At 42.4% G+C, this 13787-nt stretch overlaps 1 protein-coding gene across 1 annotated transcript; it reads right to left on the bottom strand.

The window, feature by feature from the left end:
* On the bottom strand, window positions 1–13399 carry slc35a3b (solute carrier family 35 member A3b). The gene is made up of 8 exons (XM_039814631.1): window positions 13239–13399; window positions 5651–5897; window positions 5283–5425; window positions 4848–4970; window positions 4192–4366; window positions 1215–1333; window positions 933–1066; window positions 1–239 (listed from the first exon to the last, which is right to left on the bottom strand). The coding sequence occupies exons 2-8, from the start codon at window positions 5853–5855 to the stop codon at window positions 146–148; spliced, it is 993 nt and encodes a 330-aa protein (XP_039670565.1). The 5' UTR covers window positions 5856–5897; window positions 13239–13399; the 3' UTR covers window positions 1–145.
* Between the last annotated feature and the right edge of the window lie 388 nt (window positions 13400–13787).

Genomic DNA, 13787 nt, shown 5'->3' with positions numbered 1-13787 from the left:
TAACAGATTAAATCACATCCAAATTTCCCGCATTTCTAATTTCCGCATGCCAAACTCACTGCCAAAGTTCATAGAGTCTTGCTCGGTCTATGTTGATTGCCTGTCATCACTTCTGTCAGGGAGCCCGATTCACAGAGGTCTCTGTTTATACTTTGATGGCGCTGCTACTGGCAGGTTTGCGCTCATTGCTGTAGAGAAATGTGGCAGCAATAACCAGCACTGCCCCTAGGAAGAATACACTGTGAGAAAGGCAGGAACAGGAAACAAAAGAGAGAAAATAACGAGGCGTTAAAAGTGAATTCAATAAACAAACAATTTTGTACTCAGCTCATATCATGTAAACAAGTCTACAACCATGCTAATGGGCTCCGTGAGGCTGTGCTTAGACACTTTGAGCTAAACACTAACGCCAGCGTGCTAACATGTTCACAATGACAATTCTTACATGGCATACATTTCATGTTAATGTTTACCATCTTAGTTTAGCATTTTAGCATGCTAACATTAGCTAATTAACACTAAACACAAAGTACAGCTGAGGCTGATGGGAAATCGTTTTTTCCAAATGTCGTCTGGACCGAAAAAACCTACAAAAAGTATCAACTCGTACAAGAAACAATTTGACCACCTCACGGAAAAGGCAGTCCAGAAATATTGTCTGTTTCCCCAAGATGCTAAATCGTGGTATGGATAGACAATGGGGTCACCTAGGAACCACAAGCGTCCGTACAAAATTCAATGGCAATCAATTCAATAGTTGTTGAGATATTTCAGTCGCTACCGAAGTGGTGGACCAACGAACAGACTGACATTGCTATCCATAGAGCCACGCCGCTAGCCTGGTTTAAAAATAGTAATTATTATTAATAACTAATTATTCACAAACCAAAATTAAGCCGTGTGGGGGTGTACATGAGCATGTATGTGTTTACCCTGTAGGGTTAAAGTCCTCCAACAGGTAATATGAAATGAGTGTGGACACGATGATGGACAGAGAGGTAGCGAATCCTTTGAGGATGTTGTCTGCATATTTAATGACTACTGCTATGACCAAGCCGCCCAGAGCCTGCAGACAAAGTTGGAAAGTATTAAGACAAACACACAAAACATGAAGACAACCCATACAACAAAAACAAGTATAAGAGCGTGTACACCAAATGCATTTCATTGACAATTGGCAAATATCAGAATGAAGAGAAACATAATGATCAAACCTGTAAGGCAACAACTGTGCAGGTGATTGTGTTGTAGCCCTGAAACATTCCCGACTGTCTGACCCTCTGGCCATCATACACTATCATTCCTACAAAGCCAAACACAAAGCCAAACAAACCTGGAGGACACAAGGAGAGACAGAGAAGTGAGGTAATGGTTTAACCAATCTTGTTGAAAGGACAGGAAACTAGAGTTCAGGGACTTGTTATCTTTAACCACATTGTTGTCCTAAGAAGTTGTTTCACTACACCTAACTGCCACTAGAGGTCACCCAAATAACAGGTCATCTAGTGCCCTTTATATACACTCACCTAAAGGATTATTAGGAACACCCTACTAAGACTGTGTTTGACCCCCTTTCACCTTCAGAACTGCCTTAATTCTTCATGGCACTGATTCCACAAGGTGCTGGAAGCATTCTTTAGAAATGTTGGCCCATATTGAGAGGATAGCATCTTGCAGTTGATGGAGATTTGTGGGATGCACATCCAGGACACGAAGCTCCCGTTCCACCACATCCCAAAGATGTTCTTTTGGGTTGAGATCTGGTGACTGTGGGGGCCATTTTAGTACAGTGAACTAATTGTCATGTTCAAGAAACCAATTTGAAATGATTCGAGCTTTGTGACATGGTGCATTATCCTGCTGGAAGTAGCCATCAGAGGATGGGTACATGGTGGTCATAAAGGGATGGACATGGTCAGAAACAAAGCTCAGGTAGGCTGTGGCATTTAAACAATGCCCAATTGGTACTAAGGGGCCTAAAATGTGCCAAGAAAACATTCCCCACACCATTACACCACCAGCAGCAGCCTGCCCAGGGGTAACAAGGCATGACGGATACATGTTCTCATTCTGTTTACGCCAAATTCTGACTCTACCATCTGAATGTCTCAACAGACATCGAGACTCATCAGACCAGGCAACATTTTTTTCCAGTCTTCAACTGTCCAATTTTGGTGAGCTTGTGCAAATTGTAGCCCCTTTTTCCTATTTTTAGTGGAGATGAGTGGTACCCGGTGAGGTCTTCTGATGGTGTAGCCCATCTGCCTCAAGGTTGTGCGTGTTGTGGCTTCACAAATGCTTTGCTGCATACCTCGGTTGTAACGAGTGGTTATTTGTGTCAAAGTGGATCTTCTATCATCTGGAATCAGTCTGCCCATTCTCCTCGGACCTCCAGCATCAACAAGGCATTTTCGCCCCCCAGCACTGCAGCATACTGGATGTTTTTCCTTTTTCAGATCATTCTTTGTAAACCCTAGAAATGGTTGTGCGTGAAAATCCCAGCAACTGAGCAGATTGGGAAATACTCAAACCAGCCCGTCTGGCACCAACAACCGTGCCACGCTCAAAGTTGCTTAGATCACCTTTCTTTCCCATTCTGACATTCAGTTTGGAGTTCAGGAGATTGTCTAGACCTGGGCCACACCCCTAAATGCATTGAAGCAGCTGCCAAGTGATTGGTTGATTAGATAATTGCATTAACGAGAAATCTTACAGGTGTTCCTAATAACCATTAAGGTGAGTGTACATATATATATATATATATATATATATATATAAAGGGCACTAAGGTCATCTAAGGAAGTGTGCAACTAATCTGGCTTGTGAGGCTACGAAAAAATAGGCAATGACACTGAAATAAAATTTCAATAAATTATTTCAAAATTATTTTGTCAGCAAATGAGCCATTGTAAACTATGTCACACATTTCAAACGTATTATTGATTAGTGCCATGTAAGAATTGGATCTCATTAAACGTACAATATGTAACTTTCTGCCGCTAGGGGTCTCTCAACCAAAACAATGGATTGTAAACACAGACGTTTGATGACCTTGGGAAGTTGCGTGGAATTATGGGAGTTTTTATTGCTAAACAATATCATTAAACTGCCGTTAGCGTCGTAAGCACCCGGCACCGGCTTGGGCTAATGGTAACTAGCTATTGCTACATGTCCCGGCTGTGTTGTCAGCTGTCATCCCGAATGAAGTCTCTTTGTGCCGGGGGAGTGAGGCAGGCAGACTGGAGTGTGCTAGCTGGCTAAATTAGCATTAGATTAATCGTCTATCTATACAGCTAACGTTAACGTTACTAGTGAACTTATTCGTGGGTTAGCACAGAGCTGCTTTTATCCATGGTCCAAACAATCATACTACTAATAACTTTATGAGCGTGTTGAATGATGTTGTTATCCACCAAGCATTAGCTAGCATTAACGTTAGCTACTTGTCAACCAGCACTTACATTGTATTAACATTAAGATGGATTAATATTGATATGTATCAATAAATAAGGTTTCTGCTGTATTACTGTGTTGCAAGGTGGCATGTAATTAATCACAAAATGATGCCTTTTGGCAGAAAAAGCAGTGTTACCAGTATTTTTTTCTGTGACATTGTATGATTTACAATTACTCTCAAGCGTAGCATCTGGGTGCCCGTGTTTTGACGGAAGTTACGAGTAACTAGATGGTGAAAGGTTATATGACGCCACTGACTGAAACGTGATGTGTCTGAAAATAAAATAACAGATTTCTCTGGGTTTGCCATTTGATGGAAACATTTGGGATAGAACTACACAACTCAAAAATATATATAACATAGGTATGGTCGTTTTTAAAAGTTACATATTGTACCTTTAATTGGTTGGTGTTCATGTGTAAACAGTATGTTTGCCACTTGAGTATTAATGTATTTGGTGAACTTTTTTTTTTTCCTACTGTGTGACTCTTATAGCAGTAAGTCTTTTAGTTTCACACAAACCCTCCCGCAATACATAGAATGTAAAGCACATGAAGCAGTAACATCCAAAACAACATGAACAATAACAAGAGATAGCCATATTTACATAACAAACAATAAATAACAAATGTACGCACACACACACACACACAAACACACACACACACACACACACACACACACACACATCATCGTCTCACCTTTCCAAACCAGGAGAGGCTATAGTTACTCACCCAGTTGTATGTTACGGACCCACACACTCTGTTTAGTCTCCTTGAGGATTTTCTCAAAGTAAACTCCAGCAAAGCCACTGGACACACAGGCCATCAGCACAGCCATCAGTCCAACAAACTGAGAGCTTGCAGACAAGATCTTCTGCTCAGAGTCACCTTCAGACTCTGTGGGCCACTGTGGAGTTTAAGACACCGATTAAAGGAGTGCATTTTCTGTTGACCGCAAACGCAACTGCAACTTTCACTGCAAACGCAAACTTCACCACATCCACGTTCATATACACGCAATATTTTTCATGCTACTGGATTTTGTCATTTTAGTTTTTTCTTGTTTTGAAATGGACAATAAATCTTTATACGCATATCACGGAGTGGTACTGGATTATTCAAACAGCGCGTCATACAGGTGTTGATTGTTCCCTGACTCAGCCTTTCAATGGCTTATATATTTTGTATTTTATATATTGGCTTATATACTTTCAAAGAAGATCATCACACGCACGGACAGGCACAGGACTAAAAATCTGTCAATTAGAGTAATACAGAACTAAAACATCTGATGAGCCAATTAAGTTATATTCCACATTCGTGCAGCAGATAAACCTGTGTATTTGTAAATTGCTCAGGGACTTTGCAGGAGCAGTGTCTGCTGGTACCTGCACTAGAGTGACTCCGGCCATGAGGAAGAGCAGTGAGAGCCACTGGTAGATGCCCAACCTCTTCCCCAGCATGGAGACAGAAAACAGTGCTGTGGTGAGGATCTTTAACTGGTACGTGACCTGTGTAAAGCACAACACAAACACACCACTAAGACAGAAAGTAAGATAGTAGTAGATATCAGGCCCGCCAGGCTAGTTAGCTTCAGCTTTTTTTTCTCTCTGAAAATCTGAAAGCTCTCTGATAAATGGGCATCGTAAAATGCCTCACCTCATTTTAAACAAGATTTTTTTAATTATTGTAAGGAAGGCTACACATTATGGCAAATGCCAAACCACACAGACATCAGTTTAATTACAGTGGATTGTCTGGACACACACACACACACACACACACACACCCAGTGAACTTGAACCCGCACATTCATGTGTCACCTGATAGGTGGCTGCGTCCAGGTTGGATAAGGCAACATAGAGCAGATTGTTCTGCAGTGTGTAGATCACTGCTGGAATAGCCAACTTCATGGTCTCCACGGGCTTGTTCACAATCTCCTCCTTGAGCAGTTGCACACTGAAATCTGGCAGAAACAGTGTGGTGTCAGTAATTTAATCAAAGGACCACACATGGAGTAAAGAGACAAAGAGAAGAAACAGAGAGGATCAGTCTGGTATTAAGAAGATTGGGGGCCATTTATATGAGATCTTGTACCCTGTAGCACCAAATCTATCTTCAAATAGACTAAGAAGAGAAAGAATAACACAGAAAAAAAGCTTCCTGTCACACCCCCACTCTTCCTACTCACTGTTCTCAATGAAGACGAGGAGGGTGCAGGCGAAGATCTTGAGCACCTCGGCCGACACCACAGCGGATGAGGCCAGGTAGCGGGGTCCATCTTCCTTCAGGGTGCGGGAGTAGCGCATGGTGAGCACCAGGGAGGTGGTCTGCAACACCAGCACCCCCAGAGACAGATACTTCAGCCTGGAGGAGTGTGGCGAGGACAGCACCATCGTGGTGGACTCTGTGCCCGAGTCAGAAGACAGCCAAGGAGTCTTTGGGATGGACGGAAAGAAAAAGAGAGATAATGAATGAGTGAGTCTGGTTCAGCAGAGAAATGAGGCATACCCCTGCAGCTCCTACCAATCTCAGGGATTAATAAAGAAGCCCTTGAGCAAGAAACCAATTTCTGTATACTATCACAAAACTAAGAATAAAACTATGGAGGGATCATGAAAGTCAAATGCAACGGAGAATAATGGAGACGGTCTCTAAAGAGTCAGAGAGAGGAGAAATTGAGTGTAGAACAAGCAGGAAGGCTGGTCAGTAGTTAAGTTAAAGGGTAGTTAAACAGATAGTCCAGCTTGACGCAGTGTCGGGCATTCCTGTGACCAGCCTGCAGTCCTGAAGCACATAAACAAAGATCAGAACAGAAATAAGAATAATGGGGACAGGGGGAAATATGTGTATTGCAGTACAACTCAAAGCTCAAAACAGCTGTCATCTTCTCTATACTATAGTGTAGAACTCTGACCTCCACCAACAGAAACAAACTGCTGCTTCAGGAAGGGATTGGTGAATCATTGGTGAAGCTAAAACTTCAAGTGACCAGCAAATACCCCAGCCCAACTGTTATATTGCATTTGTTATCTGATTACAGTTTTTCTCAATTGCTAAAACACTAAAACCCATTGGCTGAACAAAGTTCTCAGTTGCCTGAACTCATTTAGCTAATTGTGCAGTCTGTTGTCAATACCTTAAACCATTTCACATGGTAAAACACAATTTGCAGATCTCACTTAGACTAACACATTCTCATTCTCAAAACACATTCTGCACTCTAATGCAAATGTCATCCATACTGGTCAACACAAGTGGCAACAATCAAATACAAATAGAGAACACATGTCATTGATTGAGCACAACCACTCATAATTGATTTCACGTGTTTCAAATGATGTGACACAACCAATATACGCCCAACAGAAGCACATTGGTCACATGTTTACTCCTTTGATTTGCATTTGATTGCATTGTAGGCTGTAAACGGTACAATGAACAAATTGTATGGCCCTGAACATTGTGCTTTCCATTTGTTACTTTAACAGTACTGACCTGACTCCTCAATAGATTTTGACTGGTTGCAGGTTCATATCAACAAAGAACAAGAATTACAGTATTTATTTTTTAAGGGAAGGTTCACTGAGAGGCATCCTCTCTTTTGCAGGAACGCCCTGATCACATTCACACCTGGAATCTGATCCACTGAGCAGCGCCACTGGAGTGGTTGGGGTTAAGGGCCTTGCTCAAGGACACCTCAGTGGTGGTAATGAGGAGGGGGACAAGCGCTGCTCTTTCACTTTCCCCCCCCAGATTTTATCCTGTCGGTCTGGGGATTGAACAAACGACCTCCCGGTCACAAGCTCACTTCTCTAACCTTTAAGCTAGCACTGCCCGAAGTATCACAGAGACAAAGGACAAGTTTGTGAGATGCAGGGTACAGTACTGTAAAAAAAAGGGGTACAAGGAGGATGAAGAACAACAAAAATTGCAAAGAGCAAAGCAGAGTAGTAATTTCTGATCAATTTTGAGCTACTATGATAGAACATGTTTTCGTTCATCAAAAGACAATGACGGAAAAATATGAAATTTGTTTTGAGATTAAAAATGTACTTCTCCCTGAGAACTACTGTATATGTTTTGAAGAATGTGTTTTCTATTTTTTGGTGTATTGTTTACTGACTGCTTGATAGTGCATATCCATTTGATCACTCCGTTTATGATTTGAGAGCAGTATTTCATTTTGAACACAGGTAAAACTGTTTTGAGGCGAAAGTTTCATTTTGGGAGAGGAGTCAGAGGTTTTGTAAATAGTGCTTGAAGATGAGGTTTTGTGTTTAATGTTTTCAGAAAATGGAGCAAGGTTTCAGAAATTGTGTTTTAGCAATTGAGAAAAACTGCAATGATATACCATTGTAATCTAGTTCTGCATATTTTAATGTTCGGAGATTTTTGTGTACTTGTGTTTATGTGCTTTCTTATATCCATTTAAGGTGAATTTGTTCTCTGAGGCAATACAAGTGAACTACATTTTAGTATCTCATAAAAATATGTATTTATAGAAAAAGACTGGCTGCAATTTGTAGAAGTACTCGCTGAGTATTCATAGCTACTATTTTACATTATATATATATATATATATATATATATGGTGTTTTGCCTTTGACTGTTGAAACAGGATGAAATGTTAATTTAGAAGAGGAAAAACAGATCTGTCCCATGTGTTGTTTGAATGATATAGAGAATGAGCTCCATTTTGTTTTCTACTGTCCTTTTTATTGTGAACAGCGTGAGTTTTTTGTTTCGTAAGATAAAAGCTGAGATTGATTTGGTAAATATGGATGATGCTCAAAGACTGAGATGGCTTTTCACATATGAAACATAAATTAGCCAGTTATCTCGAGAAAGCTTGGGAGAAGAGGAAAAAAGTTCGTTATCGAGATGAATTATAGATGAGGATTTGTTGTTTGTATGTACTGTGTGTGTGTGTGTGTGTGTTTGTGTATATATATATATATATGTATTTGTATTTGTATTCATGTATTTCTCCGAATTATTTGTAGCCTATGCGACAGGAAGACGTTTGCTAAATAAGTAAGTTTGTGGTGTCTTGTACTCCCATGTGGGATGGGCCAAAATGTTTGGCATGACACAGAAAGAAAAGATAACTAACTAACTATATATATATATAATAACATTTGAGTATGGCTATCATTGGTGTACAGACCAGTGATGGAAGAAGTACTCAGATAAGTATCATTACAAGTAAAAACCCTGCATTTACAATCCTACTCAAGTACAGAAGTATTATACATATTTTACAGAAGTAAAATAATCCAATATTTCACAAAAAAGCAAAGATGACAGAAAAGTACAAACAACTTTTTGTAACAGAACACATTGTTACGGAGCCCCCCTGGTCCCACTTTGTCAAAAAAAATCTCGTGGCCAATGTAATGTAATAATACCACTCCACTAAACCATTCAGCCTCTTTTTTCTTATGTTAAACAGCTATTTTGTAAATACTTGTTGCTGTATTTATTGTTTATTTCATATTAATGTTTAATAAGTTTGTTATGCACCAACCATCCATCCATCTTCATCGGTGTCGGGTCGCGGGGGGAGCAGCTCCAGCAGGGGACCCCAAACTTCCCTTTCCCGAGCAACATTAACCAGCTCTGACTGGGGGATCCCAAGGCGTTCCCAGGCCAGGTTGGAGATATAATCCCTCCACCTAGTCCTGGGTCTTCCCCGAGGCCTCCTCCCAGCTGGACGTGCCTGGAACACCTCCCTAGGGAGGCGCCCAGGGGGCATCCTTACTAGATGCCCGAACCACCTCAACTGGCCCTTTCCCTGGCGGAGCAGCGGCTCTACTCCGAGCTCCTCACGGATGACTGAGCTTCTCACCCTGTCTCTAAGGGAGACGCCAGCCACCCTCCTGAGGAAACCCATTTCAGCCGCTTGTACCCTGGATCTCGTTCTTTTGGTCATGACCCAGCCTTAATGACCATAGGTGAGGGTAGGAACGAAAACTGACCGGTAGATCGAGAGCTTTGCCTTCTGGCTCAGCTCTCTTTTCGTCACAACGGTGCGATAGATTGAATGTAATACCGCACCCGCTGCGCCGATTCTCCGACCAATCTCCCGCTCCATTGTCCCCTCACTCGCGAACAAAACCCCAAGGTAGGCTACTTGAACTCCTTCACTTGGGGTAAGGACTCATTCCCTACCTGGAGTAGGCACTCCATCGGTTTCCTGCTGAGAACCATGGCCTCAGATTTAGAGGTGCTGATCCTCATCCCAACCGCTTCACTCTCGGCTGCGAACCGATCCAGTGAGTGCTGAAGGTCGCAGGCCGATGATGCCATCAGGACCACATCATCTGCAAAGAGCAGCGATGAGATCCCCAGCCCACCGAACTGCAACCCCTCCCCACCCCGACTACGCCTCGATATCCTGTCCATAAATGTTACAAACAGGATTGGTGACAAAGCGCAGCCCTGGCGGAGGCCAACCCTCACCTGAAATGAGTCCGACTTACTGCCGAGAACCCGGACACAGCTCTCCCTTTGGTCGTACAGAGATTGGATGGCCCTGAGAAGAGACCCCCTCACCCCATACTCCCGCAGCACCTCCCACAGTATCTCCCGGGGGACCCGGTCATACGCCTTCTCCAGATCCACAAAACACATGTAGACTGGTTGGGCATACTCCCAGGCTCCCTCCAGGATCCTTGCGAGAGTGAAGAGCTGGTCCGTTGTTCCACGACCAGGACGGAACCGCGATTGTTCCTCCTCAACCCGGAGGTTCGACTATCGGGCCGAACCCTCCTTTCCAGCACCTTGGAGTAGACTTTACCAGGGAGGCTGAGAAGTGTGATACCCCTGTAATTGGCACACACCCTCTGGTCCCCCTTTTTAAAAAGGGGAACCACCACCCCAGTCTGCCACTCCTTTGGCACTGTTCCAGACTTCCACGCAATGTTGAAGAGGCGTGTCAACCAGGACAGCCCCTCCACACCCAGAGCCTTGAGCATTTCTGGACGGATCTCATCAATCCCAGGGGCTTTGCCACTGTGGAGTTGTTTGACTACATCAGTGACTTCCGCCTGGGAAATCAACGACAATCCCCCGTCATCCTCCAGCTCTGCCTCTAACATAGAGGGCGTATTAGTCGGATTCAGGAGTTCCTCAAAGTGCTCCTTCCACCACCCTATTACCTCCTCAGTTGAGGTCAACAGTGTCCCATCCTTACTGTACACAGCTTGGATGGTTCCCCGCTTCCCCCTCCTGAGGTGGCGAACAGTTTTCCAGAAGCACTTTGGTGCCGACCGAAAGTCCTTCTCCATGTCTTCTCCAAACTTCTCCCACACCCGCTGCTTTGCCTCTTTCACTGCAGAGGCTGCCAACCACCAAGGCACATTCCCTGTAAGTGTTACTCATGTTTTTTAATACTTTAAATATATTTACTGATAATATTTAAACCCTTTAACTTAACATTGAATGCTGGACTTTTACGTTGACGTAATAGAGCATTATTGCACTGTTGTATTTGTACTTTTACTTAAGTAACGGTTTGTATCTAATCTATTAGCCCTCAACAAAGCATGCTGCCAAGTGTTTAGTGTCTAGTTGTTATTCATAACCTATCATGCATTAAAAATGTTAGGTTGAGAGGAATTAGTTAATTATTACCAGTCTTGTAACTACAGTGTCCTGGAGGCTTAAAGATGGACATTCTTCACTCTTTTGCCTTACATTTCCTGACTGAAGCATCTCTTCTCTGAACAGCCACTTCCACTTCCCCGCAGAAGGCTGAATATGAGAGGTAAACCATACTAAACTTCTGCAGCAATGTCACTTCTAGAGTTAGTCTGCTTCAGCCCCCTTCAAGTGGTGGGAAGAACTGAGGGACCTTATCATTTCTACTATGTGAGGCTATGCATCCCGCTTTAGTAGAAAGAGCATGTACAACAAGCCATGAAGGCCTAAGACGTGTTGACAGAAAAAGAGGTGTGGTGTGTTCAACACACTGACCTCCTTATGCAGCAGTGCTGCTTAGCAGAGGGGCACGGCTGCACAATCCCTCTCTGTTTGTGTGTGTGTGTGTGTGTGTGTGTGTGTGTGTGTGTGTGTGTGTGTGTGTGTGTGTGTGTGTGTGTGTGTGTGTGTGTGTGTGTGTGTGTGTGTGTGTGTGTGTGTAAATTAGTGTGAAGATCCTTGCATGGCTGGCAACTGAAAATGAAAGTCAATACTGTTCTTAAAATGTGCTTAGAGAGAGTAAGAAGGGAGTTTGCTGTGTGTGTCTACAAGGACACACACACACACACACTAAAGCGGGATTTTCACCTTCATTTACACTGAGACAGCTGCAAGAATATTGAATATTTAAGCGCTTAACAAGCTATTCAATAACTGTATATATATAGTATATAAGTATAGCTTGTGCTTGAGTATTTCCATTTTCTGCTACTTTATACTTCTACCCTACGTTTCAGAGGGGAAATATTGTAATTTTTACTCTTCTTCATTTATTTGACAGCTGTAGTTACTACTACTAATACCTCTTTACTTTTAGATTGAGGTATTGCTACTGTTAACTAAGTAAAGGACCTAAGTACATCTTCCAACACTGCCACCGAGTATTTTACGCACAAAGTGCACACAGAAAGAAAGAGCATGTTGACATACTGAAGTTACCCTGTCGCCTGGGGGGTGCTATTATATGTTGATTGAAAACAAATTGTATTGTCTGCACGTCTTGCACTGTTTTATCTTATGGCGTGTGGCAGATGTAACATCATATAGAAAACAGATATGTGGTGGGCTCAGGTCAAAGAAAGCAATGTCTGAGGTAGAGATGGTCCGATACCATTTTTTGCTTCCCGATACCGATTCTGATACCTGAAATTGCGTATCGGCCGATACTGAGTACTGATCTGATACCAGTGTGTCATATATTTTATTATGTTTTAACAACTGTATACTACTATCCCTGTATTGATGTGATATGATTTATATCTTTGTTGTCGGTCTGGCTCTCATGAGAAAACATAAACAATGAATGACAGAACTTTCTTTTTTTTTTTTCTTTTTTCAGTTATAACAGAAAAATAACATAAATAAACTACTTCAATGTAGATTTTCTTTAGGGCTTTATTACGTGGTATCGGATCAGTGCATAAACTCCACTACTTCCCAATACCGATACCAGCGTTTTAGGCAGTATCGGAGTCAATACTGATACTGGTATCGATATCGGAACATCTCTAGTCTGAGGTCTGCTCCACCTTTGGGACATTTGAGACCAGTATACTCTTCTGATAATTTAGCATGCATGATAACGTAACACAACATTACTGAGATAAACAGGTCAAGCTGCAAAAATGCTTCAGGACTAAACTGAAATGCTGAGATTTTGGACAGGTGCTAGAAAGGAATTCATTCACCAGCCAGCCTACAACTGGTGACGTGGATGTGTATATTAAGAGCAGAGATTGATTGGCTGCCACCGCCGGGAGACCTTATATATTTGTTTTAGTGGGAGTTGACCTGAACAAATATTGAACATCACAACAGCATGCAGGATGTGGATCCGTCAGGAGAAAAAGTGGGAAGGAGAAGCGTGAGTGAGTGAGTGAGTGAGTGAGCGAATGAGCGAATGACTGAACGTAAGTAAGTGAATGAATGTATTAAAGCAACAGCTTTTCCTACAAGCCCACATACATGCCTCTGCAGACAGGATAAGATCATTTAGGATCTCATCTGCTTCTTCTTCCCTCCATGCCTGAAAGAGCCCCTTCCCAAACTCTCCATAATACAGTAGGCTAACTTACCTGTCGGACTGGATCTCAGCTGGGTAGGGGGATGAGGTGTCCGGACACTCATTTGCTGGATAGTCTTCTTCTTTAAAACTCCGACCGCTACAGACAACTCTCTCACACGCTGCAAGTTGGAAAATGTTGCGGTAGGCATGTACCCTGAGTAGACATAGAGTCGGGACGGAGTCTCCCTCTCTCTGCTGAATGAAAAAAAAAATCGACATATGCTGACAACATACTCCAAACGTTTGGTGACTCCTGCTGGACAGGAAAATAAGTAACTATTGTTATCTAGGGTGTAATTTCCACTGGGGACAGGGGGGGGGGACCCCACTTTTTAAAATCCCGTTTGTTCCCCGGCCTTATATTATCGGCAATCGGCCCCTATATTAAAGAAATAAAGAAAGTAAGAAATATTTGTATTATACATAGTACTATTTTTTCCTGGCAGAATATATAATTATGATCCACTTAATTATTTCCTGGATTTTGTATCATCATAGTCCCTAAATGTATGTAAGGTAAGGAAATGGGATTCAAATAGAAAAAAAATTCTAGCGGAGA

Source organism: Perca fluviatilis, chromosome 11, assembly GCF_010015445.1.
Source record: "Perca fluviatilis chromosome 11, GENO_Pfluv_1.0, whole genome shotgun sequence".
Classification (NCBI taxonomy): domain Eukaryota; kingdom Metazoa; phylum Chordata; class Actinopteri; order Perciformes; family Percidae; genus Perca; species Perca fluviatilis.
The sequence above is the reverse complement of the archived record's forward strand: the minus strand, read 5'-3'. Positions and strand labels throughout refer to the sequence as shown.